Here is a 26,946-nt window from a genome sequence, read left to right on the forward strand (position 1 = left end):
TTTGCGATCGCAAAACAATGGTTCCTATGGGGAAAATCCGCTTTACGTTGATTAGGTCCTTGCTTTGCGAACCGTTTGTTTGCAAAATGATAATTTTTCCGGCTCTGCAAAATGTCTTCCCTTCGCAGAATGGCTTCCCTCCCTTCGCAAAATGGCTGTTTTCCGTACGGAAGCTTCAGAAGACAGCGATTTAAAACAGCTGATCGGCGATTATCTGTGGGCAATCTTTGCTGGACGATGAAGTATTTCCCTGTTGGAATGCATTAACCGGTTTTCAATGCATTCCAATGGGGTTTTTTTTGCATGACAACAACTTTGCATGACAACGATTTTAATGGAACTGATTATCGTCGTAATGCGGGGCACCACTGTATTTCTAGTTTCAATCCATAGTTCTTCTGGTTCATAGTTGTTTGAGCTTAGGAATGTAAAGTTGTTCTTTATAGGACCTTTACATTCTTTAGGAATGCCATTGAAATTATTGAAATTAGAGTGAATAGATTCTTTTATCCTCTACTTCCAATTATAGGATATAGACTGGTTTTTATAAAGGACATCTGGTAACATTCACATGTAGATTTTTTTTGTTTGGTTATTTAAAGCCTGTATATGCAATGAACAGATTACTGGCTTCACAGTTATCTGACTCACTCTCCTGCTTCATTTTGCACGCCTAGACCAGATTGAGCAACAGTGTTTGGTTTTGCTTTACAGTGGGGCTTCGACTTACGGACGTCCTTACTTACGAAATTTTCGAGATACGAAAATATCCGGCCGCAAAACTTTGCTTTGACTTTCGGCCAGAGTTTTGAGTTATAGACTTGGGGTAAAGGGAGGGGTAAAGGCAGGGGTAAAGGGCGGGAAATTCAAAAAGTTGGTGGTGAAGAGGCTGCTTCTTAGACCCCCAATGGTTAGGAAAAGGGAGGCTCAGCCTTCCAGGCTTCCCTGCTGCTGTCGCTGCCACCGCTGTCGCTGGCAGAAGACGAGCTGCCGGACCATCCTCACTGGGCTCAGCCTCCCGGGGTTCCCTGCCACTTTTACAGCCTCTGCCAAAGGCTTCCCCGCCTCCCAGGATTCCCTGCTGCCGTTACAGCCTCTGCTGAAGGCTTCCCCACCTTCCTCACCCCTGGCTTCCCTGTCTCCTGGGATTCTCCGCTGCCGTTACAGCCTCTGCCAAAGGTTTCCCCAGCTTCCTCGCCCCTGGCTTCCTCACTCCTGGCTTCCCCACCTCCCGGGATTTCCCACCGCCGTTACAACCTCTGCCAAAGGTTTCCCCTGCTTCCTTGACCTGGCTTCCCCATCTCCGGCTTCCCCGCCTCCTGGGATTCCCCACCACCATTACAGCCTCTGCCAAAGCCTTCCCTGGCTTCCCCGCCCCTGGCTTCACAACCTCCTGGGATCCCCCTCTGCCATTACAGCCTCTGCCGAAGGCTTCCCCACCCCTTGGGGTTCCCTGTCGGGCCCAGGAAGCCTTCAGGAGGCTGTAACAGCGGTTGGGAACCGTGGAAGGTGGAGAAGCTGGGGGCGGGGAAGCCTTTTGCAGAGGCTGTAACAGTGGCGGGGAATCCCAGGAGGCGGAGAAGCCAGGGGAGAGGAAGCCGGGGAAGAGGAAGCCGGGGAAGCCTTCGGCGGAGGCTGTAACAGTGGTGGGGAATCTCGGGAGGCGGGGAAGCCAGGGAAGCGCGGGGCAAGGAAGCCGGGGAAGCCTTTGGTGGAGGCTGTAATGGCAGCGGAGAACCCAGGAAGCCAGGGGTGAGGAAGCCGGGGAAGCCTTCAGGAAGCTGTAATGGCAGCGGGGAACCCCAGGAGATGGGGAAGCCGGGGCTGGGGAAGCCTTCGGTGGCAGCTGTCACAGCTTGCTCTGCTTACTGTACAGTACGTATTTTCTTTGTTTTGTTATTTTTTTCTTCAGACAGAACGGATTAATCTTTTTTTCTTTTCTTTTTTTCTTTTAACATTTTATTGCATTAATACACTACAAAACACACAGCTTACATAATCAAAACACCAACAAAAAACAAAAACAAAAAACCATCACCCTTTTGGAGTCAGAGACTCCAGCTTCATTTGACTCTGTTTTCTCCAGCTGGGTTCCCAATGTGAACTGAATACATATATAATCAAATTCGCCCTTAACTCCTGTCCTCCTCTGGGCCCAAGAATATATTCGTTTCCAGCTTTGTTTCACATAGTCTCTTGGTTGTTCCCGCAATGCTTCTGGACACACTTCCAGTTCTACTATGTCCCATAGCTTCTTTAACAACTCTTATATCATTGGAGTTTCTTCACTTTTCCTTTTTTAGGCCCAGGGTAATCTGGCTGCTGTGAGTATGTACATTAGACAATATTTTATTTTCTTATTAATTTCTGGTGTGATATTCAATAATGCCATTTCAGGTTTTATATCTAATTTTTGCTGAGTAATTTCTTTCACTTTCCCACACTTGTGTCCAATATCTTTTGACTTTTTCGCATGTCCACCACATATGATAAGTTCCTACATTTTTTTACACTCCCAACACATATTGCTTTTACCCTCTGAAATTTTTGCCAATCTTCCAGGTGCATAATGCCATCTATAAAACATTTTGAGGATATTTTCCCTAAGGTTTACTGGTTTAATCATCTTATAACTTTCATTCCACATCTTAGTCCAGCAATCAATATCAATGTTATATCCAAATTTTTTTGCTCATTTTACCATCATCTCCTTCACCCTCTCATCCTCCAAATCATACTCTAATAAATATACAGTGGTGCCTCGCATAACGAGCGCCCCGTTTAATGACGAATCCGCATAGCGATGCGGATTTTGCGATTGCAAAAGCAGTCGCATTGCGATGTTTAAATAGGGAAAACATCACATTGCGATGATTGGTAAGCGTTTCGCTTACCGATCTTCGCATTGCGATGTTTTAAAACAGCTGATTGGTGGTTCCAAAATGGCCACCGGGTCAACAAAATGGCCACCTGCAACGTTTTTGCACTGATTCCTCACTTACCAAGGCGGCGAAAATGGTGGCCGGATGGAGGATTTCCACATAGCTGTGAGTTTTTGCCCCATAGGAACACATAGGGTTTAATGCGTTCCTATGAGGTTTTTTGTTCCGTATAGCGATGTTTCCGGATAGCGACGATTTATCCGGAACGGATTATCATCGCTATGCGGGGCACCACTGTATATACCTTTAAAAATTACTTTTTCATCAGTATATATCTACGGTTTATCCACCTGAACTTTGCCCTCAAAGAAACCCACAGTTTTATCTTTTTTGTATCTTGATTCTAATTTCACCATTGACCAATCACCGGCTACGCCCAGTTTTTCTAGCTCTTGTTTATCCTTTATATTTTGTTCTTTAGTTAACAGATTTTCATATGTAGTCAGCACTCCTTTCTGGTTCAACACTTTCAATGTAAACGCTTCTATAGGGGCCACCCATAATGGAATTTTCTTACATGCTTGAAATTTTTGCCACACTATCCCTAAAGCCTTCCTGAGGATACGTTCTCCCAAATGTGAATGTTCCTTATGTTTTCCATACCATACATATCCATGCCATCCCATTTTTAAATCATGTCTCTCCAATTTCATAAGTCTTTGATTTTCAAGAGTTATCCATTCTTTTATCCAGGTCATAGCACAAGCCTTGTAATATAGTAACCAATTCGGTAGTCCCACTCCCCCCCTTTCTTTCAAATCTTGTAACAATTTAAGTTTTATTCTTGATTTCTTAGACTTCCAGATAAATTTTGATGTCAAGCTATCCAGGTCCTTAAAATACTTAAAGTCCAATAGTATTGGTAGATTTTGAAATAGGAATAATAGTTTTGGTAAATCATCATTTTTATTGTTGATATTCTTCCCATAAATGAGAGTTGTAATTTGCTCAATTCTTTGAGATTTTTCTGAATTTCTTTCTGTATTGCTAGATAATTTTCTTTCATTAAATTGCTTGGTTTTTTCTGGTGAAGACAACTATATATATTGTATATATTGCGTTAATTGTTTGTAGAAATGTTCCTTCAAAGCCCCTTCAAACTCCCAATTAACGTTATCAAAGGCTTTTTCTGCATCTAAAAAGATTAATATCATCTGCTTTTCCGGATGCATTTCATAATATTCCAAAATGTCTATTATCATCCTTATGTTTGATGAGAGTTTCCTTTTAAGTATGAAGCCTCTTTGGTCTTTATGTATTATTACTTCAAGTATCCCCTTTAATCATTGAAACCCGATTAATCTGAAATTAAAAATGAGGGATGTGTTAATGCATGAACACGTGGGAAGCTAGGAGAGTGCTATATCATGTCCTGATGGAAAAATAACTCACACAGACACATTCAGCTTCTTCCAGCACGACACATGTATTTACAGCATATATACAGAGTGGCAGCACCACAGCATGGAATCATCAGTTGAAGAGGGAAGGGACATCTTTTCTGTACAGTTCAAATATATACACTCAAGCATCTGCCCTTGCCCAATCAGAGCAGATGTTGCATCATCCAGGCACCACCTCTTCACTGTGACTCAGCACTTTACAAACCTGGATATCATGGCAGCTCATTAATGCTTCTGTTCTGTTCTGTTCAGGCCTGTAAATTTTTAATACTCTGACAGGAGATCTTGGCCTAGACATTTTTTATTAAGTCAGATATCAGGTGGTCAGACTTTACATTATAGCTTGTGCTTGTATTACATCTTGCTTTGCCATTAGAGCCACACTGGGCAAAATGTAGTTGCATAACATTGCACTTGGTCTAACCTGGATCAGGAGCCAGAAATGTTTAATTTACACTAATTAAAAGCTTTATATTCCCCCTGTTTTCAAGGCTCCTTCAGGCTCCCTTTTGCCCTGTGGAAGCCTTTGGGAGCCGTGGGACAGGCAGGAGTAGCCTTTAAAATTTAAAAAATCACTCCTAGCATTTCTCACTATTGGCTACACTGGCTATTGCTGCTAGGAGTCACAGTTAACAATATATAGAGGGACACACTTTGCTCAACCTTGGATTTGAATGGACTGTTATATAGTGGGGTTTTGACCTACGGAATTAATCCGTATTGGAGCGGGGTCCATAGGTTGAAAAGTCCGCAGGTCAAAAATGCAGTCCCCATAGGAATGCATTGAAAACCAGTTAATTCATAACCCGCCCAAGAAACACCCCCCCATGCACACACAAAATTAAAATAAATGTAAAAAAAAATAACCTTACCTTTTTGAAGCCTTCCAGGGTACCCCGCTGCCGTCATCGCTGCTACCAGAGGACTCCGAGGGCTTCAGTGCTGCTGCCAGAGGCCTCTCGGAGCTCCGCCGCCGCCATTGCCACTGTTAGAGGACTCCGAGGGCTTCGGCGCCACTGCCAGAGGCCTCTCGGAGCTCCCCTGCTGATGCAGACTTTCCCAGAGTGAACCCGGCCTACCAGGGGATGGCTTCCCCCGGTAGGCCCGGTCTACTGCCCGGGAAAGCCTGCGTCGGCAGGGAAGGCATCTGGAGGTCCGCTGCCGCTGCTGGGAGCTGTGCTGTGCCGGGCGATCCCGGTCATGCTCAGACTCCAGTGGGGGAAGTCCAGGAGTCCTAGCATGGCTGGGCTCGCCCGGCGTGGCTCGGCTCCCAACAGCAGCGGCGGCGGGAGGGGGAATTCCAGATACCTTCCAGGCGGAGAAGCCCTGGAAGGCATCCAAAGTTCCTCACTGCCACTGCCGCTGCTGGGAGCCTTCGGAGGTCTCAAACGGCTTTCCCCCCGACATTGGAGGAAGCCATTTGAGACCTCCGAAGGCAAAAAGGCAGGGAGAAAGGGCTGGAAATTCCAATTTCCAGCCCTTTCTCCCTGCCCTTTTGCCTTTGGAGCTCCCAAACGGCTTCCTCCAATGTTGGGGGGAAAGCCCTTTGAGACCTCAGGAAGGCTCTCAGCAGCGGTGGTGGTGGTGGACCTCTGCATGCCTTCCAGGGTGGTGGAGAATGTGCAGCACAGTCCTAAACCTGCCTACTTAAAAATTAGTCCTCTTGAATCTTAGGCACATTCATGTTGTAATCCTATTGAAATAAGTGAATGAAACTTACTTTTGAGAACATAAGAGTGGGCTTGAAGTATATGTCTTTTAATGGAATTTAAATGCGTTCTTAACAACAAAATCATGCCTTTATTTATTCAGAAATAAGTTGCACTGAGTCCATTATAGTTCATTGTTTAGTGTATTAGGATTACAATCCTAGTCTTCTGTCAGTTGAATTTCAGGGGAATTTAATAGTGCTTCACTTTATTGATTTTACCCCTCTTAGAATACAATTTTGCTATATAGTCTGAACTTTTTTCTAACAGATTGTATTCTTGAATATGAACAGTAGCAACAACAAAAAGAATCACTTTCTATTGATTTATACTTCTCCTTTACTACACATATGGTCTAATGTGCAGGATCATATTTACTGCAAAATATGCACTATAATGTCTTCCCAGATGGCCCCACGCATTTGCGATCAAAAATATGGAAGTGGGGTTACGATATTCTAAAAATGTTGCTAAATAAAGGAGAAAGCATTGGAAAATGACACACTATTTTATTGAACCAGTAAGGCTAATTTATAAGGAGACGGTGCTTCCTAATCTTAATTCGTTCGCATTGCAAAATTCTTTTTTTCTTTTCTTTTAGGAATGATTAGTTATGGCATGGCTAAAGCAGCCATCCACCAGCTTTGTCAGAGCCTCTCTGGTTCAAGCAGTGGTTTGCCACGTGGGTCTGCTGCAGTTGCTCTCCTCCCGTAAGTGTTTTGTGTATCTGTCCGGTGACATTGTTTGTTTTCAGACTGCTGGTGTGCCCAAAATGTGTCATGTTAAATGAACCAACTCTTAACTCACTGGGTTCTAGTCTACTTGAACAGATAACTTGGCAACTTGAAATTACAAAGGTTATGAAAATGAATTTTTTGAATGTCCATAACTAAGAAGACGGGAGATATGATAACGCTTTTCAGATACTTGAAAGATAGTCATACAGAAGAAAGGCAGGATCTGTTCTTGATCATTCCAGAGTGCAGGATATGTAATAATGAATTCAAGTTACAGAAAGCCAGATTTAGACTGAATATCGGAGAAAAAACGTAAGTGTTAGAGCAATAAGATTCATCGTGTGCATAATTAGTTCAAAATACATGTAAGAGTATAAGTGACATTACTGCTGTGGAAGTAATCTTATGTTAGACTGGGTCTGATTCATTTTTCTGAAAACAATGCATAATAGCATCTGAGTTCTTATTACTGGGCATATAGTGATGATAGCCACTATATTTCCTTGACAGGAAAACATGCTGACAATCAGAGGAAGAAATGGTATATAAGAAGTCAGTATCTGTAAGGAAGTCCCACAAGCAAAATGAAGAGCTGTTATGGATGGACATGACTTCGAGCAGAGTAGTTGCTGGGGAGGAGAGTAAGAGGGATCGAAAGGAAACAGAGGGAGCATGTAATCTTTCCTAACCAGATTTCCTTCCCCCTCTCACTTTAATCCATCTTTTCCATCATCAGCTGCCTTTAAATATGCACCCTCTGGAAGGAAAAACCAAAGCACATTTCAGTGAACCAACATCCAGAGATGGCAATAGCCTTTCGTGTCTACTCAAAATGGTGTGCCCTCCTGAAATGATGTTTCCTTTTGTTTTTTTCCAAATGACACTCAAAGCTTGTGTGTGTGTGTGTGTATTACTTGCCTTCGCATAATAAATGCTTGCTTGCAAATAAATTTCTAATGTTCAAAGATTGTTATTTCTGTATTTTTAGTGAAAATGCTAGATCTTAAAAGAAAGGATAATCTGTCATCGTCTGCTGAGCATTCTGCACATGGTGTGCTGATGTCATTTGTCAGATGCACATGTGAAGGGCTTATCTGTCTCTGTTCTAGGGTTACCTTGGATACACCTATGAACAGGAAATCCATGCCTGATGCAGACTTTAGCTCATGGACACCATTAGATTTGATTGCTGAGTGAGTAAACATTGGCTTTCTCACTGAAGGGCTTGGGACACCACTGTTTGCATCTCAGTTGCTTCTGTCTGTAAAATCCATTCTGTGCACAAAAACCTATTCTGTGCACATTGGTCCAGATCCCCTGTGAATGAAAGGATGTGACCTTCCTTTAAAATGCTGTGAAGCTAGATCTGAAAGTAGAGAAGGCTGGCAGTCAGAAACTCTAATGAGCTTTCTAGCCTGTGTAGCATAGTTTACATTATATGGCAATGAATATTTGCTATTATCGTGTGGAACCGTGTGTGTATTTTTCTGTCCATAAGAAAATGTTACATCCCTGTGAGAATATTTCTCAATGAGGACCATAATATTTCTATACCTGAAGCAGTCTTCAATTTATTTCTTTCACCAATTGTCTGATGACTGTACCCAGTGGGTAGAGTGGATTCAGCACTAAGCTGGGACATTGTAAAGCCAACTTTAGTGCCTCAGCATTAGTCCTGGACCTGTAAATTGGGAATGTTCATGCTTTCTCTATTTGTTGAAAGGTTTTACCTTTATGAAGCTCCATGAAATGTTATGTTAGTTTCAAATAACAAAACAAGTTTATTTAGTCTAAATAAATATTTTAGTTTCTTGGGACACAAACTGCCAGAATTTTCCAAGAATTCTACAAAAATACATCTACAGAATTACATTTTTCTCCTCTGGAGAAGGGCTTACCTTTCAGGCTGCATGGCCTGTCCTGCTTGTTCCTAATGCAAAAAACGAACAAATGAAAAAACCTGCTGCAATGCTTTGTGGGAGTTGTAGTCTCACAGCCCATTATGCTGTTTAGAGGGCATCACCCAAAGAACTACGGTACCCAGAAAGCACTGTGACGGCTTTCTGTTCTTACATTAATAGGATGCACAGACCACCCAGCCTTAGAGGTGAGCCTTTTTTCATTTAAGTGTTATCTAGGTGTTTGTGGGCTGAAACTCCTAGAATTTTATAAGGGGAATTTTTGGAGAATTCTGAGAGTTTGGGTCCAAACATTGAAAGAGGATACTCCTTGTCTTTGGATAAAATCTGTACTTTTGGATAGGTACGAATGATGAGAACCTTAAAATGGACCATTTTAGATTGTAGACACACACAGATAAGGGAGTGGTTCCTTTGAGTACAGTGGGACTTGTTTCTGAATGAACACGCATAGGATTGCTGTGTGAAATATACAGTGAAGAGCACTGAACATGGTATCTTTGACCTTCAGGATGTCTACGTTTTATTAAAGTATCTCAAAGAGTGTTTAGAGGCTATAGATAAGAAATTAACCAATGAAATTTGTTTGTTTTTAACAGAACGTTTTATGACTGGGTTACTGGAAAAGACCGCCCAAGTTCTGGAAGTCTGATCCAGGTGGTTACAATCGGAGGGAAGACTGAACTTACACCTGCCCATCTCTGAGCTGGGAGGGATAGTTTGTGTACACAGTGGTGAAGTCCATGAGATATGAAGTGTGTGATTTTGTGGTCATATTTTGTTTGTTCCAATTAGAGGATCTTATTCGTGGAAGAAGACCTGAAATTTTGTTTGTGTTGCTAGATGTAAGCCTCCTGTGCTTAATTACCAAAAGGAAAAAAGGAAAAAAGGAAAAGAAAAAAAGGGGAGGGGAGAGACAGAAGGTGTCTTGTTCTAAATCAGGCTGGAGAGTTTCAAGATTCACTATTGGCCTAACATTTTGTTGCCTTAAAAGAAGCAAGCAGTGATACTGCTTGGTAAAGCAGAGTTCAGTTGTATAATATGCGTATGTATACCTATTGCAGAATGCTTGCTGTCCTGAAGTTTTTCTGTATTTCCATGAGTTGTCCACCTGGATGACATTTAGGATGACTTTTTGTCAGATATGGCTGTGAATTCTTGTTACATCAACCTTGACCAAAGATGGAATCCTGCAACCCTCCCTTCTGAATGTTCTTTACTGTCTCAATGAGTTCCATGGAAACAACTACAGTGGCTTTCTTGAACTGTACCACTTGTGATTATGTATATGCTTTGAGAAGAATGTTGGTTCTTTTTTTTGAAAAGATGTACAAAACATGTGGGAAGCACGTGGACATGTGTTTGCAAAGGGTTTTTTTTACTTGAGACTATTACTTCTCAAAGATTCAAACACTTCAGGCTAAATCCAGTTGTTAGTCCCAAATAGTTTTTAGTCTACTGAATGAATGGGTCTTGTTAAATGACCTAAAGGATCTGCAAGGATTGGCTGAGAAGAAGCAAAAGCAATAAATATAGGAATTCAGACTAGGAGAGGGTAGTTACTTAGAAAGTCACATTTATGTACATAGTCCTGACATTGCTTTCGAAAATTTTCTTCCAAAAGGTCTTTTTTGCTTGTAGATTAGTGGCCAAATTTCATATACTTTTCTTGTTTGATCCTGTTTGATAGAAGTCCTAGTGAATTAATTGGGTCTGCTCTGGATAGGGATAACAGCTGGATTTAGATCTTTCTCTCTTACTCTCAACTGTACGTGGAAATGGGTCCTTTGTGGCATCTGTATAAATGTGCAAAGAAATAGATGTTTGTGAAAATCAGGGTTGGGAAAAAGCCACTGATTTGCCTTAAAGCTATGGAACTCTTGTCAGGAAAGTCTACACATCCTCTATCTGCTAGGTAACCATGACAACAAAGAAGATTTATAGATGACAAAGATGTTGACAATTGAAACCTTATTCTATAACGAAAAGAGTGAAACCAGATGTTTATTATGCTTTCTGAATGTTTCATGTGCTAGTATACCCTGCTATTGGAGGCGGGGGATAATAAAGCAGTATCATTATCAGTGTTCAAATGGAAAGATCATGTAACCTCCCATTGATACTACAGTCACATGCTGGGAAATATTTAACCATTCAGCAGCTTCACATTTGCTTAGTGAGGGTCATTGTTCTCCTTGCTTCGGTCACCCTTGATCAGATATGATTACCAGCAGATTTTATCCACCAGCAAAGCACCTCACTAAAACCTGAAAGAGAGGGCCATACGTTAGCCAAGATGCTGTCATTGCCACCAGCCAAGTTTTTGCTAAATGAATGTGTTGCATAGGAGTCTGTATATTGTTGTTTTTAAATGTAGCCTTGATACTCTGTTCTAGCAGATGTTCTCTTATATCTTTGATCTTTCCTAATACTGCAGTTCAGTAATCGGCAGAACTGGCAAAAGAAACTAAATTGGTAGTCCTCATGAGGATTATACAATGAAAAGAATGGAAATTTATCTCAGCAAAGAGTCACTTCAGCAATCTTTTATTTTCTTTTATCTTCCCTGCCCTTGCTTGCAAAGTCTATGGTGGAGCAAATCATAAATCGATTTCCAAACACTGGATTTGCTTCTTGCATTTTCCTAAATTTGTTTATAATTTTCCAAAACATTCTCTTCATTCTTGAAAGTCTCCCCATTGGTTTATATGCCTTTTATAGTTCCTAATGTATGAACCAAATCCACCAGAAGGTATTTTGGGAGACAGTGGGAGGTAGTAGTTTTGCTTTATAATGCTGTGATTGCTAGAAGATTCTTCAAGATAAGTTATAAAACAGTCTAATACCTTCTTTAAAGTGCAGTCCTAAAAATACAGTGGCTCTACAGGGTAGGGTTAGGCACAAGCCTCCTGCCAACAGATATGCAGTTCAACATGAAGGCTCCTCTTGTGGTGGCCACTCTTAGAGATCTGACAGATTGCTCTAATGGCTAAGATCTGCCAGCAGAAGAGACAAAAAAGGAGGAGGTTTCATGAAGGATAAGATGGGTCATTCCAGATCTAATTGTTCTGCAGGCAAGGGACACAGTAAATGATGGTACAAAGACGGGCCAAGGTTAGTCCTAAGTAATTTCCAGCATCCCTAAGCTAACAGGGGTTTGGATTCAGGACAGCTTCAGCTCACATGTACGCTCAGCTGGCCAGTAGCCATTGTGCCCATTTGGGACTGAACTCCATATTTACATGTACATAAAAATACTTCGCACAATCTGAGGAGAAAGTGCCACTTCCTGTGTGATCCTAACAAAATTTTGCAGCACTTTGAGCAGAACTGGGCCAAATGACTTGCCTTCATTGGGTTTACTGCTTCTTTGTTCTGTTTGCTTTTAAGAAGCAAAATGACAGCCAGAAATTTTATTACAATACATGAGAAAGCCTTGTGTAGATGAGTTAAATTCTGGACTAAACAAGGAGCAGAGTGGTTTAGATTTTATTGGGCATCCTGGGTGCTTCTGGTGCCATCCTAGTTGTCCTTACCCCCCCCCCCCAGCTCTATAGATCTTGTATGGAGGAGCTGCCAAAACTATGATCTGGAAAGTCAAGTTCAAAAGGGGAGAGAGAAGTGAAATGGCAGGTACCAGTTAAAAGGAAAGGTGTCCAGTTAATTGGTGACAACTGCAAAATTGCTTGGTAGCTCTACTTCTAAGGCTCAGAATATCCTACAAATCAAACCCTTGTCAAACTGAGCAAACGTGTCTCCTGCAGACCTTTGCTGACCTGACTTTACATCTTTTCAAGGCATTTTCTCCAACATTTGGACTGTATGGTGGCATCTTGAAGAAATGTATGTATTTTAATATTGGGCAAAAACACAAAGTAAAAAAGCATAAAAACCTTGTGACACCTTAAAGACTGTTATATTTTAATCTAAGCTTTCATGAAACATCTTAGCCCACTTCTTCAGACATATGAGGGTAGAATACAGAGATCACACAGTAAAACATTCATGTCAAACTCTTAAGGGACAGTGGTGTATGGTTGCATTTACTACCCTCAGTGATTTATGACCTGTTTAGTGTTCAGTTCTTTTGAAGTCTAGTTTTGTAAACATCCTAAACCCCCCCCACACACACACAGACCAACAAGGCAGTAACATGATTAAAAGAGACAATAGAGGAACAATGTGTGTTAATATAGAGTGACAGACATTATCTTTTTCAAATACAACGTTTTAGTGATGTTTTAGACTTCTGTAGAATTCTGTACACTTACAGGCTACATGATTTCTGGGCTTTCCTGACCCCATGCAGGGATGAGGTTAGGATTTGCAGGTCTTGCATTTAGAGAATTCCAATTCCACCCCGAATCCACCTCATGGGATCAACCTGCTGACAACCAGAATCTGCCATTCTTGTGTCTCTGTGTCATGGGTTGCCCAGGCACAGTGCAAGTTGTTTTTTCTGATACATTGGCTTGGACAAAAAAAGGTACCCCAGTAGCAAAAAACAAAAGATTTCTTGGGGGGGGCAGTTGTAGTTCCAGCTGTTCTTTTGCCTGTAAAAAGTTATCACAAGTATTTATCAGCAGAGACTGTGGCCCTGTTACCTAATGGAGGGGAATGAATAACAGTTGTAACAGGCAGGGGAAGGTATGGTGCTGGCACAACAGCAAGTAGATCTAGAAGAACGGGAGATATCTGAAAGCTGTCCCTTGTTCTAGCTTTGATGTCAGTGGCCTGATACAAGGTAACTTGCTCATCCGAGCTTTCACTCTATCCCTGATGGTGCTAAATGCCAGATCTTTAATCCTGGATGATTAGCAGATCTGGCTTGCATTACTGAGACCTGGGTGAGCACATTGGTGGTGTCACCCTTTCATCAATTTGCCCACCCGGATATTCCATCCAACATCAGGATAGACGGGAGGGTCAGGGAGGGCGAGTTTTGCCATTGTCACAAAAACACCTTAGAGGTCGTCAGGCTCTCTAGCTTGAGTATCCTAGGCCTCGAGACCCTCCACGTGTTGGTGGGGACAACGGATAGATTTGGGATGGTGCTGGTTTACCATTCGCCCTGCCATCCAGCGCTCTCCTTTCCAGAGCTGGCAGATTTCATCTTGGCTGTGGCACTGAGGTTCCCCAGACTACTGGGTCTGGGTGACTTCAATGTCATGCCAAGGTTAAGGCTTTTTAATCTTACAAAGTTTGTTCAAAACAGCCCCTCCCCCCCCCCGGCAGACATGTAAAGCCCAAAACTACCGCTTCTCTTCTTTAAATGTTCTTTCAAACACTTTCCTCCTCTGGGTGAAAATCTCTCCCGTTTTCATTGCTGTCTGGAATTCTTTTATTAAGACCTCCGATTATAAGCTGCTTGTTCCTCCCCTCCTTTTTCCCCCCCACATGAGGCAATGTTTGTGGAAAACGCAAAAATAAAGTGGTCCTCTGTGCTCAGCTAATTCCAAGTCATAAGGTTCTTCCTCTCATTAACTATAAATCTTGGGCATTTGCTTCAGTCCAATTACTCACTTTCCCCCCTGGGAATCTCCAACGTCTCTGAGGTGCAATCTCAATGCCCTCTTGACGGAGCCTCACAGCTGAATTGGCCTTAGAAAGATGGTACTGGCAGGACCTTCTGTCTGAGGAGGAGAGTCTCTCAGGGAGGGGGGTTGCATGCCCACTCCTCTCAGGGTCTCTCAGCTCCCCTGTGACCCAGGGTGGCCTCCTGGCTCCCCCACCCTCAAATTTATTGAGGGAGCCTAGATCCACAGTATGCAACAGGTCTTCTGGGAGCCCCAGTTTCCTGCTGCTTCGCTGCTACTGGCTCTGCCCTCCTCTGGCAGGTCACACACTAGTATTCTCAACAGATCAAGGAGAGAGTAGACCAACAGTGACTGACTTGGTTTTGGTCCCCTTGTACTGGTTGGGCCACCACCTAATAACATGCAACCTCTCAGTGGCATCCCCCCCCTGTGGGGAGCAGGGACCCCTTAAGATGGTCCATCCCCACAGGTTATTGGATCCTGTTGGTTTTCAAAATGCAATGTGGGAGATATTGGCTGATCTAGTTGGCGCTCCTGTCAAAGCTCTGAATGGTATGTGGCAGCCACCAGGGCAGCTGATATGATCGCTCCTCCATTCTTGCCCCTGGCCAGCTGCTTGATATAACCAGTAGCTGCAGGGGTTGAAGTGAAGTAGGAGCAGGCTAGAGGGCATTTGGAGACTGGCCCCAATGGCAGCTAATTTAAATGCAGCAAAAATTGCATTGAATATTTATTTAGCCAAGGTGAAGGCTATAAGAAAATCTGACTTCGCTCTCCAGGTAAGTGAAGCCTGGCACCATCAAGTGGAACTGTTCCGCATTGTATGTGATTTATCCAGGATTGGTCACTGTCGCATCCACCCAGTGTCCCTTGTTTATTCTCTCTTAAACATAGGTTCACCCCCTGGATGCGTTTCCTCTTTACATGCTGTCACCAAGTATTATTCACACAGTACCAAATAAGTATTTCAGACACGTGTGTTGCCAACTATAACAGGTTTATTGAACTTTTAAGTTTGAGAATCACAGGAGTAATTAGATGTTCTATTATTATGTAAATCGGAAAATCACAGATGTTCTGGATCATTCATTAAATAGGATTTGGTTCTGCATTGGTTTGAATGAGTTTTTATTCACAACAATATACTTCTACTAATTATCTATTCTCTGTTCCATATAACTCTTTCCCTAGTTTCTCTGTCACTCCAACTGTTTAATCTATGTATTAACCTTCTCAATTCAATCTCCTAACTCTTCCTCTTCAAATCCCTATCTATCCCCTGCTTCTCTCTAGCCCCATAACTGTCATTCTTACTTCTCAACTGTCCCTTTGACTCCACCCCTCCTGCCCTATCATAAGCTCTTACCTTTTGAGCTTGCATGATGGACAGACAGGAGTGATGTAATGTGATGGCATTCCATCACAGCCACCGTGACAGGCCTCCCAGTAGCATCTCCTGTGACCAATTTTGGCCTTTTTAAAACACAAAGTGGAGGCCATCTGCCACAACCTAGATATCTCCTTTTTACCAGTAGCTTGAGCCAAGACGTCCAGTACATTGCCTTGCCCGACAATCCTAACACAATTTCAGCCCGTGATGTCAGCTGATGATGACAGGATCCTTGATTGCTACAGGGCCACCACCTCTCCACTAGACCCGTGCCCAGCCTGGCTCTTGAAAGCAGCCAGACCTTTAACAACTGAATGGGCGGAGGCTATTATTAATGGGTCTCTTCTTGAGGGGAGGGTCCCTGTTGCCCTCACAGAGACACTCATTAGGCCAATCCGAAAAAAACCTAATCTGGTGGCTGACGATGTTAACTATCACCCAGTGGCCAATATCCCCTTAATTGTCAAGCTGGTGGAGAGAGTGGTGGCTGAGCAGCTTCAGGCTCCCCTGGGAACCAGCACGCTTGATCCGTTCTAGTCCAGGTTCAGGTTGCATCATGGCATGGAGATGGCACTGGTCGCCCTGCAAGATGATCTCTTGAGGGAGGCCAATGGACATACATACATCCTTGTTGGTCCTCAGTCTATCATCAGCTTTCGATACAGTCAACCACAATATCCTGGAGAGGCACTTGGGGTTGGGGATTGGTGGTCAGGCCTTGGCCTGACTTCGGTCCTTACTCAAGGACTGTCCTTAGAGAGCTTAGCTTGGGGAGATGCTGTCCACTCCGTGGAGTCTCAGTTGTGGAGTTCTGCAGGGGTCAGTCATTCCCCCAATGCTATTCAGTATCTATATGAGGCCACTGGAGGATGTCATCAGGAGTTTTGGAGCTTCATGTCACCAATATGCGGATGACACAGCTCTATCTCTCCTTCCTCCCTTCTGCAGTGGATGCTGTCCCATCCCTTGAGCACTCCCTGTAAACCAGTCAGAGTGGCCTTGGCTGCCAGATGGGTGGTATATAAATCAAATAAAGAAATAAATGATCAATCTGCACATGGCAAGAGATTGTAACCAGAAGAAGTTAACAGTTCCTCAGGTGGCATTATTGTATAGTTCCTACCTTGTAGGTGTAGTTCTAAAAGAAAATGTGTCAAAAATACACACTCCTGCACAGAAATGCAGGAGGAGGAAATTGGCTGTCCCATTGAGAGCATCTGGATGAATCTAGTTGGGGCAAAAACAAACAAACAACAACAAAAAAGGAACTTGGTAGTTGGAGTGTACTACTGCCCGCCAAATCAAAGAGAGGAAGTGGATAAAACTTGAAAAACAAATTGCAGGATTTTCAAAAAGACATGAGGTAGTAGTGATGGGAGATTTCAATTATCCAGATATAGGGAGGCAAATTCTGCCAAGTATGGTTGTGAAGGAGAGACAGAAAGGGGAAAGAGAACAGAGTGAGCCGTCCTCACGAATAGAAACACTGGAGTTTAAGAGAGAAATAAAAGAGTGTGAAGTAATTGAACAGAAAGGAATGATGGTAGAAAAAGGGAGTAGAATAGAATTGAAAGAAGGAGAAAGAAAGGTGAAGTCTGGTGGAGGAGAGAGACAAAAGAAAAGAGGAAGAGTTAAATGTATCAGTGTGGGAAGAAGATATAAAAGATCAAGGGGAGAAGAGGCGAGAGGAGAGATAACTAGAGAGAAGGAGGAGGTGAAAGAGAAAAAAGAGGACGAGTCTATATATGAGAAAACCCACGGATTGTTAAAGGACTTTCCAAACTTGAAAGTAGGTGGATTGTTACCCAACCCAGAAAGAAAGAAAGAAAGAAAGAAAGAAAGAAAGAAAGAAAGAAAGAAAGAAAGAAAGAAAGAAAGAAAGAAAGAAAGAAAGAAAGAAAGAAAGAAAGAAAGAAAGAAAGAAAAAGAAAGCCTGCTGCTGAAGCATTAGAATGGACAGTAGTAGTTTATCCAGGAGAACAGGGACCCGGGAAGAAAGTAACTGGACCAGACCTTCAACCAACCACTGAAGGAAGGAGATTGGGCACGGCACCCATGCTGTGGGACCATATGCATGGTGCGGAGTGCCCTTCTGAGAAATCCTATGGACCGGGAACAGTTTGGTCCAGTCCCTCCGTGAGTTTCCCGCATACCCAACCTGGATTTACGTCTTCACATTATGAACAATTACCTAGTTTAAGTTGTTTCAATCCCGTTGAGGTGATCGTGGAATCACCAGATGTTAATATAAATAAAGTTGATGATGTTCAAATAAAACCTCTGTCTTTATTTCCCACCAAAAAGAGAAACTGCTCCAGACTTCAAATGAACCCAATCACAATGGCCCTTCCAAGAAATTCCTGGATTGTGTGGCTGATAATTTTCTCCTACAAAAAGTGGAGAAAGAAACTAGAGGATTTGCTATCCTTGACTTGGTTCTGACCAACAGAGATGACCTGGTGATGTGGCAGTAAGGGGAACTCTGGGCAACAGTGACCATGTTCTACTATAATTCTTGATTTCAAAGGAACCCAAACCAGAGTGTAGCCACACCGATATGCTGGATTTTTAAAAAGCCAATTTTAATAAACTCAGAACAACTATAAATAAAGCCCTATTTCAGGAGATCCTAACCAGAAAAAGAGCCCCAGTAGGATTGGAATTTCTAAAAAAGTAAATTCTAAAAGCACAACTACAAACAATTCCAAAAAAGACAAAAAGGTGGGAGACAGCAAAAAAGGGGACTATGGCTTCACAAAAAGCTCAGGGAGGATCTGAAAACAGAAATGGACATGTATAGGAAATGGAAAGGAGGCCAGGCCACAAACGAAGAGTACAGAAAAGTAGAAAGGAATTGCATTAGGAGGGCAAAAGCTGAGAATGAGCTAAGGTTAGCTAGAGACACTAAAAACAATAAAATGCATTCTTCAGCTGTGTGCCTAGTAAAAGACAAAGGAAACAGTGGCTCAGCTACTCAATGGAAATGGAAAAATGATAACAGAAGACAAAGAAAAGCCAGAAGTGCTTGTGACAGACAGCTCACGTGTCACTCCTGTCCATCAGGTTAGAATTGTGGTGTGGGAGCCTATGATAAGACAAGAGGGTCAGAAGCAACAGAACTAAAGGAAAAAAAGACAGTTTGGGACAGTTAGGGCAGTTGGAGAGTTAGAGAGAAGAGTCTGAGATATAGAGGGATTGAAAGTGTTAAGATAGACAGTTAGATTAAGATTAGGACAAGGACTTGGAAAGTTGGTATATTTGAGAACTGAAGGACGTAAAAGTAATGAGAAATAAAATAAACTGTTTGAATATTGTAGTACCATGATTAAAGTGAATCTATATAAGTAAACATATCTAAAGTCCAAAGCACGTTTAATGACTGAATAATACAAGGCCATCCATGATTTTGCTTATGTGATTTACCTATTAACCTATAAATAAACATTGTTATATTTGACAGCATTGATCCATTAGTCATATTTGGTACAGTGAGGAGAATATCATCTGGTGGCATCATAAAAAGGGGGAAAAGAAAAAGTCGTGCCCAAAGGCGAACCTGGGTGTTAGGGAAAACAAACAGGGGAGCTGGGGGTCAGTGCTGAATTCCTATTTTAGCTCAGTCTTCTCAAAGGACAGATTTTGACCTTCCAGACAAATGTAAAGTTCAAGTGGAAGGGCCAGGATTGCAGCTGGAGATTGATAAACAAACAATCAAGGAATATTACCTTATTAGCTTGAACAAGTTGAATGTCCAAGGGTGGATGAACTGCATCCGAGAGTATTGAAGGAACTGGCTGAAGAACTCTCAGAATCACTGTACATTATTTTCTTGAAATTGTGGAAAGTAGATGAGGTGCCAGCTTGGGGCCCTTCAGCAGTGCACCCCTGGATAGAATCATAAAATAATGAAGTTGGAAGGGGCCTGTAAGGAAATCGAGTCCATCTCCCTGTTCAGTGCAGGAATATAAATCAAAGGATATCTGCTAAGTGGTTGTTCAAATTTCTCTTGAATTCCTTCAGTGTTTTCTCAAGGTAATTGGTTCCATTGCCATACTGCTCTGACAGTTAGGATGTTTCTCCTGATATTCAACCAAAACAACAGGGCCAAAAATGGATGGCACTATCCCTCTTCCTTTCCTCACCTCCTGCTCCCCTGACCAACAGGATGGTTGCTCTTGCTAGTCATGTAAATTGATTGTTCTTGCCAAGGGCTTTTGAAACTAGGCTGAGGATCACATGAAATTTGACTGAAGACTTTATCAGGTTGTAAGGCCACGGTCTGACCACTCCTGAAGTAAATGCTGTTGTACATGTTATTCTGGATAAATTATTTTGGACTTTTGTTTTTAAATTTCATTAATTCATAATTGTTTGTGAGTTGGTAGAAGATTCTCCTGTCCAGAGTTTTCTGAGATTCAAAAAGTTTTCATCCTTTTCCATCAAAATAGTTATCTCAAGTGTGACATTTGCCCTTTTAAGGCCCCTGTTTGTCATCCCAAAACAGAGAGCTAATGAAGGGAAACTAAACAAAAACACCTTTTCATCTGCTGCCACCAGTTGATTTCTTTATCAAGGTACATTATTTAGGAAAGACAAAGGTCCATTCATCACAGTCTTTTGAATAAAACAGGTTTATTGATTACAGATGTTTCTATAATAATTCATAAGTATCTTCTTTAGGTTCACCAAGCATCAATAACAATCTTCTATATTATCTTACAGGTTACTATTCACTCCTCAGACTAATCACACCTCAGATCTCCCAACTATCTCCCTCCCTCCCTCCCTCCCTCCCTCCCTCCCTCTCTCTCTCTCTTTTCAAACTCAGATCCAGACTGTAAACTAAAACTCCTCCTCTCTGGCTCTGCCTTTTAACATCTCTAGTGGTCCCACCTCTCAACCACATCAGCATAAAACATGAATAATGCATGACTTATTTAACATAATAAAGGTGAACGCCACAACAAGTAAACAGCTTTCTTGTTATTATGAACAACCAGCTTTCAGTTATGGCAAAACAAGGTGCATGATGCAGGGGAGCTACATCAGATCTCTAGTGAGATTTAGATTTTCTGCTGCCACACTTTCTGCATGTTTCACTGCATTTGTAATGAAGAGAGTGTAAGATGGCTGCTTGTTTTTCACGCAGTACATAATTCAATCCTTAAAAAACCCTATGGTTTATGAAAAAAGGGGGGCAGTAGGAAAAGCGAACAACCTAATACGATATGTTGTTGGTTTTCAAGATCTGAGTGTAGCAACCCCAGACCTACTGGAGTATCCCACCCTGTAGTTATGCTGCCACCAACCATTCGCTCTCCCAAGTCACCCAGACCAGGAATGGATTTTAATAAACAAGAGAACAAGGTTTATTGAAAAAACAAACAAGGTAAATAAAAGGATCAGGTAAATAGGATACTGGAACTTGGTATAGTCCCAATCATACACATACAACTGATTGGTTCCCACGGAACACTTTAAGGTAACGCACAGACCCTGAACCTATCTGTTCTGGCTACCTAGATAGAAACCTGAACCTATCAGGTATGTACTATCTGACGAACAGTTGTACTCAGTCTGACCCACAGACTCCAACTCCACTTCTCCACGTCAGCTCTCTTACGAAGGACTTCCCCCAAATATATACAGTACAGCTCCTCCCCCCTGATGTCCCGCCTTCCACTCCCCATAGGATGGAACTTTCCCTCCAAACCCATGACAGACAGGTACCATCAGTGCTGTATGTGACACTGAGCAAAGCTGTTAATAATAAGACATTTTAGAAGTCAGCAACTCTATAGAGCCTGTCCACACTGGCATATAGTTATGATATATGGACCCCTGATGATGCTCTTTAGCACGAAAGAAAAGAACTCATCAGATAGTGTTTCTACTTAGAATGATCCATACTTCCCTTCTAACAGCAGTCGTGCACCAAACTGGCAAAGGATGTGCAAATCTATTTGGCATGATTCATTGAGATGCAAAATGACTCTTTGTGTAGCTTTCATGGATCGGTACTTTCACCAAAATGATACTGTAGAAGTGGCAGTATCTGAGGAGTCAACCTTGTGATGTTTTAGGTGGGTTGTATCATTGAAAGGGAGGGTGGAGAAACCCTGTTCTCTATTTTCATCTTTTAATTCTAATGTTTCCCTAACTTATGCAGTGAGATTTTAAAACTATGCTAGGTTGATCCATTGCCATTTCAATATGCCACTTAATTTTTAAACAAAAAGAAGAAAAGAAAAAAAAGAGGAAAGTCATCCCAGCCCCTAAATGAGCTCTGAGAGGAAAGGTAGGGAAGGGGGCTACATTACTCCATGGGCTTCACCCACACAAGAAATGCAGACCCAGCAGAGCCCAGTCTGAGGAGAAAGGCAGGGGGAAAGAGAAGGTTATATCCCTTCTGTCTCCCCAATCTTCACCCCAATCTTCTCACCTCATACTACAGTTGTGCTCAACTGCTGTTGCTGCTGTTTCTTTATTCATGAGTAAACCAGGTAATCTCCTTCACGGTTTGCTGCCTTGTCGTGGCGAAGGGGCTTGAGTAATTCAGAGAAGCTATGGGCTATGCCGTGCAGGGACACCCAAGACGGACAGGTCATAGTGGAGGGTTCTGACTAAATGCGATCCACCTGGAGCAGGAACTGGCAAGTCACTCCAGTATCTTTACCAAGAAAACTCCATGAACAGAAACAAAAGGCTAAAAGATATAACATTGGAAGATGAGGCCCTCAGGTCAGAAGGCATCCAACATGCTACTGAGGAAGAGCAGAGGACAAGAACAAGTAGCTCCAAAGCTAATGGTTGGGCCAAAGCCGAAAGGATGCTCAGCTGCAGATGTGCCTGGAAGTGAAAGGAAAGTTCAATACTGCAAAGAAAAATACTGCATAGTAACTCAAAATGGTCATAGGTAGGGATGTTCGTAAGTCGAGGCACCAGTGTAGTAAGTCTGTTCACCTAAGACTTTGTTACATTAGAACAATGTTGAAAAAATGGCTGTTACTTACAAAATAAGTTGCCACCAAGACAAAGAGTGCGAAGGTGATTTGTTGTTGCTTAGTCGTTAAGTTGTAGAGACGTGGTGGCGCTGCGGGCTAAACTGCAGAAGCTTGTGCTGCAGGGTCAGAAGACCAAGCAGTCGTAAGATCGAATCCACGTGACGGAGTGAGCACCTGTCGCTTGTCCCAGCTCCTGCCAACCTAGCAGTTCAAAAGCATGCAAATGCAACTAGATAAATAGGTACCACCTCTGTGGGAAGGTAACAGCGTTCCGTGTCTAAGTCGCACTGGCCATGTGACCACGGAAGATTGTCTTCGGACAAACGCTGGCTCTATGGCTTGGAAATGGGGATGAGCACCGCCCCCTAGAGTCGAACACGACTGGACAAAAAAGTGTCAAGGGGAACCTTTACCTTTACCTTTACCTAGTTGTTAAGTTCTGTCCGACTCTTCATGTCAAGGGGATGCCAGGCCCTATTATCCTCCACTGCCTCCTGGAATTGGGTCAAATTCATGTTGGTAGCTTTGATGACACTGTCCAACCATCTCATCCTCTGTCATCCCTTTCTCTTCCTTAGCTAATTCTAACCTTAAGTAGCTGTCCTTCTGCTGTGCATTTTACTGGAACTTAAGCGAGTTACAACTCCCAATACTTGCCACCTTTTCTTGATGTTTTCAGCTTCTGTGAGGTCTCTGCCATTTTTGTCCTTTATTATGTCCATCTTTGCACAAAATGTTCCTTTAATATCTCCAAGAGATCTCTGGGTTTTCTCTTTCTATTATTTCCCTCTATTTCTTTGCATTGTTCATTTTAGAAGACCCTCTTGTCTCTCCTTGCTATTCTTTGGAAGTCTGCATTCCATTTTCTGTAACTTTCCCTATCTCCCTTGCATTTGGTTTCCCTTCTCTTCTCTGCTATTTCTAAGGCCTCGTTGGACAGCCACTTTGTTTTCTTGGCATTTGCTTTTCTTTGGGATGGTTTTGTCGCTGCCCTCCTGTACAATGTTACAGGCCTCCATCCATAGTTCTTCAGGCACTCTGTCCATGAAATCTAGTTCCTTAAATCTGTTCTTCACTTCCACTGTGTATTCATAAGGGATTTGGTTTAGGTCATACCTGATTAAAAAGGTAAAAGTTCCCCTTGACAATTTGTCCAGTCGTGTCCAACTCTAGGCGGCGGTGCTCATCTCCGTTTCCAACCCATTTTGTCCACAGACAATCCTCCGTGGTCACGTGGCTAGCATGACTAGACACGGAACGCCATTTACCTTCTCACCGGGGTGATACCTATTTATCTATTTGCATTTTTGCATTTTGCATGCTTTCGAACCACTAGGTTGGCGGGAGCTGGGAAAAGCAATGGGGGCTCACTCCATCCCGGGGATTCGATCTTACGACTGCGGGTTTTCTGACCTTGCAGCATAGAGGCTTCAGTGGTCTAACCCACAGTGCCACCACATTACCTGACTAACCCTGTGTTTTTTCCTACTTTCTTCAGTTTAAGCTTGAGTTTTGCTATAAGAATCTGATGATCAGAGCCACAATCAGCTCCAGGCCTTGTTTTTGTTGACTGTATAGAGCTTCTCCATCTTTGGCTGCAGAGAATATAATCAATCTGATTTCGATATTGCCCATCTGCTGATTTCCATGTATAGAGTCAACTCTTGTGTTTTTGGAAAAGAGTGTTTGTGATGACCAGCTTGTTCTCTTGACCAAACTCCATCAGCCTTTGCCCTTGGATTCGCATTGCCCTTTGCCCAGTCTGCCTTGGATTTGTATTGAAATCATTCTATCATTTTTGAGATTGTATCCCAGTACAGCTTTTCCCACTCTTTCATTGACTATGAGGGCTACTCCATTTCTTCTACAGGATTCGTGCCCACAATAGTAGATATGACAATTGTCTGAATTCAATTTGCCCATTCCCGCCCATTTTAGTTCAGTGATGCCCAGGATATCAATGTTTATTCTTGCCATCTCCTGTTTGACCACATCCAGCTTACCAAGGTCCATAGATCTTACATGCCAGGTTACCATACAGTATTTTTCTTTGCAGCATCAAACTTTCCGATGGTGATACTTTCTGAAGGTGATACAGAAAGTTAAATTAATTTTAAATATTTTAATAATTATTTAATCACATTAATAAACAAGATTAAACAGAGGTTACTTTTTCCACCTGTAAGTTGCCACGTTCAAATACAAATTATATCCCACAGGTTTTATCTTCTCATTCCTCTTCTACCATTGATTGGACATCATCATGTTCTGACACTGGATGCAGGGGCTTTAAATGGTCCTGAATTGCATTCAGGTCAGTCTTCAATGTCTTTCAGTGAATAAAGTATTTTCCTTCCTGCACTTATTTTTCGTTGATTTTGCTTTGAATTATCAGTTTTAAAATCTAGTAGTTTTTATTTCTTATTACATGAACAAAGAAGTCAAAAGAGTATGACTTTCCACATTTATGATTTCTTGATATTTATTCATTCCATATATTAATTGCTGGTTAGCTTCTAAATGTATGAAATTCGTAGTATACTGTGATAAATGTGCATTTACTCCATTTCTTTCCAGTAACTTGTGTCAAATTCCATCGTTCTATGCTGTAATTTAAAACCAAAAATGCACATTACACAATGCATACATTCAAAGCCAATTTGTTGTTTATTATTGTCTTCATTTTAAGGAAGAAGATGAAGTTGTCTCCAGTCTGATCCTATGTAGCTATGGTCCCACTGTTTGGTCAAATAAATTCTAAGAAACTTATATTTGTCAACAGGTTCTACATTTGGAAATTTAACTGCATTGCTTTTTACTGATTCTATGCTGCTGTTCAATTTCATCACTGGGGGTCACTAGTGATCCAGAAAAAAGAAATGACTTGCTTCATTGTCATCAAAATGCAGCATTTATGACAAATTTCATCAACCATTTTTTTTCTGGAAAAAAATTTAACCAAAGGCCTTCTTAGCTAGCGATCTAGTTGTTAAATTTCCTTAGGATTCTCCTTAGTATAGATATATCCTGAATTACAAAGGTAATATTATTATTTCTCTGTTACTTGTTGCTGCAATCCTGAACTTTAATAAGGACAATGACAGGTTTCTATATAGATCTTATCAGACTCAAATGTAAACTAAAAACTCTGATTTGAAAACAGTAAATACCTTTTTTTTTGCTTGAAGTCCATTACTTTAGATGTATTGTATGACTCTTGTTTCTGCTGCAAGAAGAAACCAATATAGTTACACCTACAAATTGTTTTATGTATATGCTTTATGAATTCAACACACCAAAACTCTACAGTCAATCAGTAGCATCAGTCTCCCTAATTCTCAGCCAGCCCGACTGAGTAATTGCAGAGTTAACATAGAGGGGGTGTATATTTTACACATCATGATCACAGCGGTCAAATCAATGTGGAACCACACCGATATTTTGATCAAATGTACACTAAGGGAGAGGGGGGGGAAACAAGAGGACGCAGAATCAAAAGTGGAGCAAAAATTGTTTTCAATCTAATTTTGCTACTAATCTTCTGGGGAAATAATTTTAATGTATACAAAGAGTAGCAAAAAACCTGAGAGTCAGATCACATATTAAGACAAATACGTATGTATTTCTTCCTTCTCCTTACAATGTTATCCCTAAAGACATGAAAATATTTGAAAGCTGCTTATCTGAGACATCAAACAAAGCTTAGCTATCTCTCCAGTTAACCAAGAAAGAAAGAAAGAAAGAAAGAAAGAAAGAAAGAAAGAAAGAAAGAAAGAAAGAAAGAAAGAAAAGTGTTTTGACAAATGTGGATTAAAGCAAGATATTAGACTGAACAGAAAATATTTTCCTCTTAAAGTGCACTACTTCTAGATAAAGAATCAGAATCTTGTGGTTGTTGTGGGTTTTTTGGGCTTCTTGGCCGTGTTCTGAAGTGTTCAGAATCTTATTTATTTATGTCCTTGCTATGTGACGTCAAGTCAGAACCCTAATAGGATTTTCAAGGTAAATGAGATATTGATTTAAGGAGTGTTTTTTTTAAACCAATTCCACACCACCAGTGATTCTCCATGACTGAGTGGGGATTCAAACTCAGGATTCCCAAGTCCTAGTCTATCGCTATCCACTTGGTATAGTTGATATAGTCTAGTTGTTGGTTGACTCAATGGAAGACAATTGTGTAGAACTACAAATTTTTTACAGAATGTCTTACTAACAATAGTTACTTTCCTCTGTACTATACTGGGTATCTGGTTGTAGTTTTGGAAGAGGTAGCCATGTTAGTTTGTGCAAGTCTATCAGGAAAAA

At 41.8% G+C, this 26,946-nt stretch overlaps 1 protein-coding gene and 1 long non-coding RNA gene across 3 annotated transcripts in view; one reads left to right on the forward strand and one right to left on the reverse strand.

Annotated features, from left to right (window-relative positions):
• QDPR (quinoid dihydropteridine reductase) overlaps positions 1-10,803 on the forward strand; it is a 25,036-nt gene extending 14,233 nt beyond the window's left edge. The window contains exons 5-7 of one of the 2 annotated variants that reach the window (XM_020809831.3): positions 6,656-6,764; positions 7,901-7,984; positions 9,310-10,803. In XM_020809831.3, coding sequence (XP_020665490.3) covers positions 6,656-6,764; positions 7,901-7,984; positions 9,310-9,415 — 299 coding nt within the window. In that variant the 3' untranslated portion in view covers positions 9,416-10,803. Of the gene's footprint in view, positions 1-6,655; positions 6,765-7,301; positions 7,742-7,900; positions 7,985-9,309 lie in introns of those variants that run through there. The other variant, XM_078394064.1, reaches the window with a different exon arrangement.
• The window catches only part of LOC140707484 (uncharacterized), a 34,942-nt gene continuing 17,531 nt past the window's right edge, over positions 9,536-26,946 (reverse strand). The window contains exon 2 of the long non-coding RNA XR_013545543.1: positions 9,536-25,867. This is a non-coding gene — a long non-coding RNA (uncharacterized LOC140707484). The remainder of the gene's footprint in view (positions 25,868-26,946) is intronic.

The sequence above is a fragment of the Pogona vitticeps genome, chromosome 5 (genome assembly GCF_051106095.1).
Source record: "Pogona vitticeps strain Pit_001003342236 chromosome 5, PviZW2.1, whole genome shotgun sequence".
Lineage (NCBI taxonomy): Eukaryota > Metazoa > Chordata > Lepidosauria > Squamata > Agamidae > Pogona > Pogona vitticeps.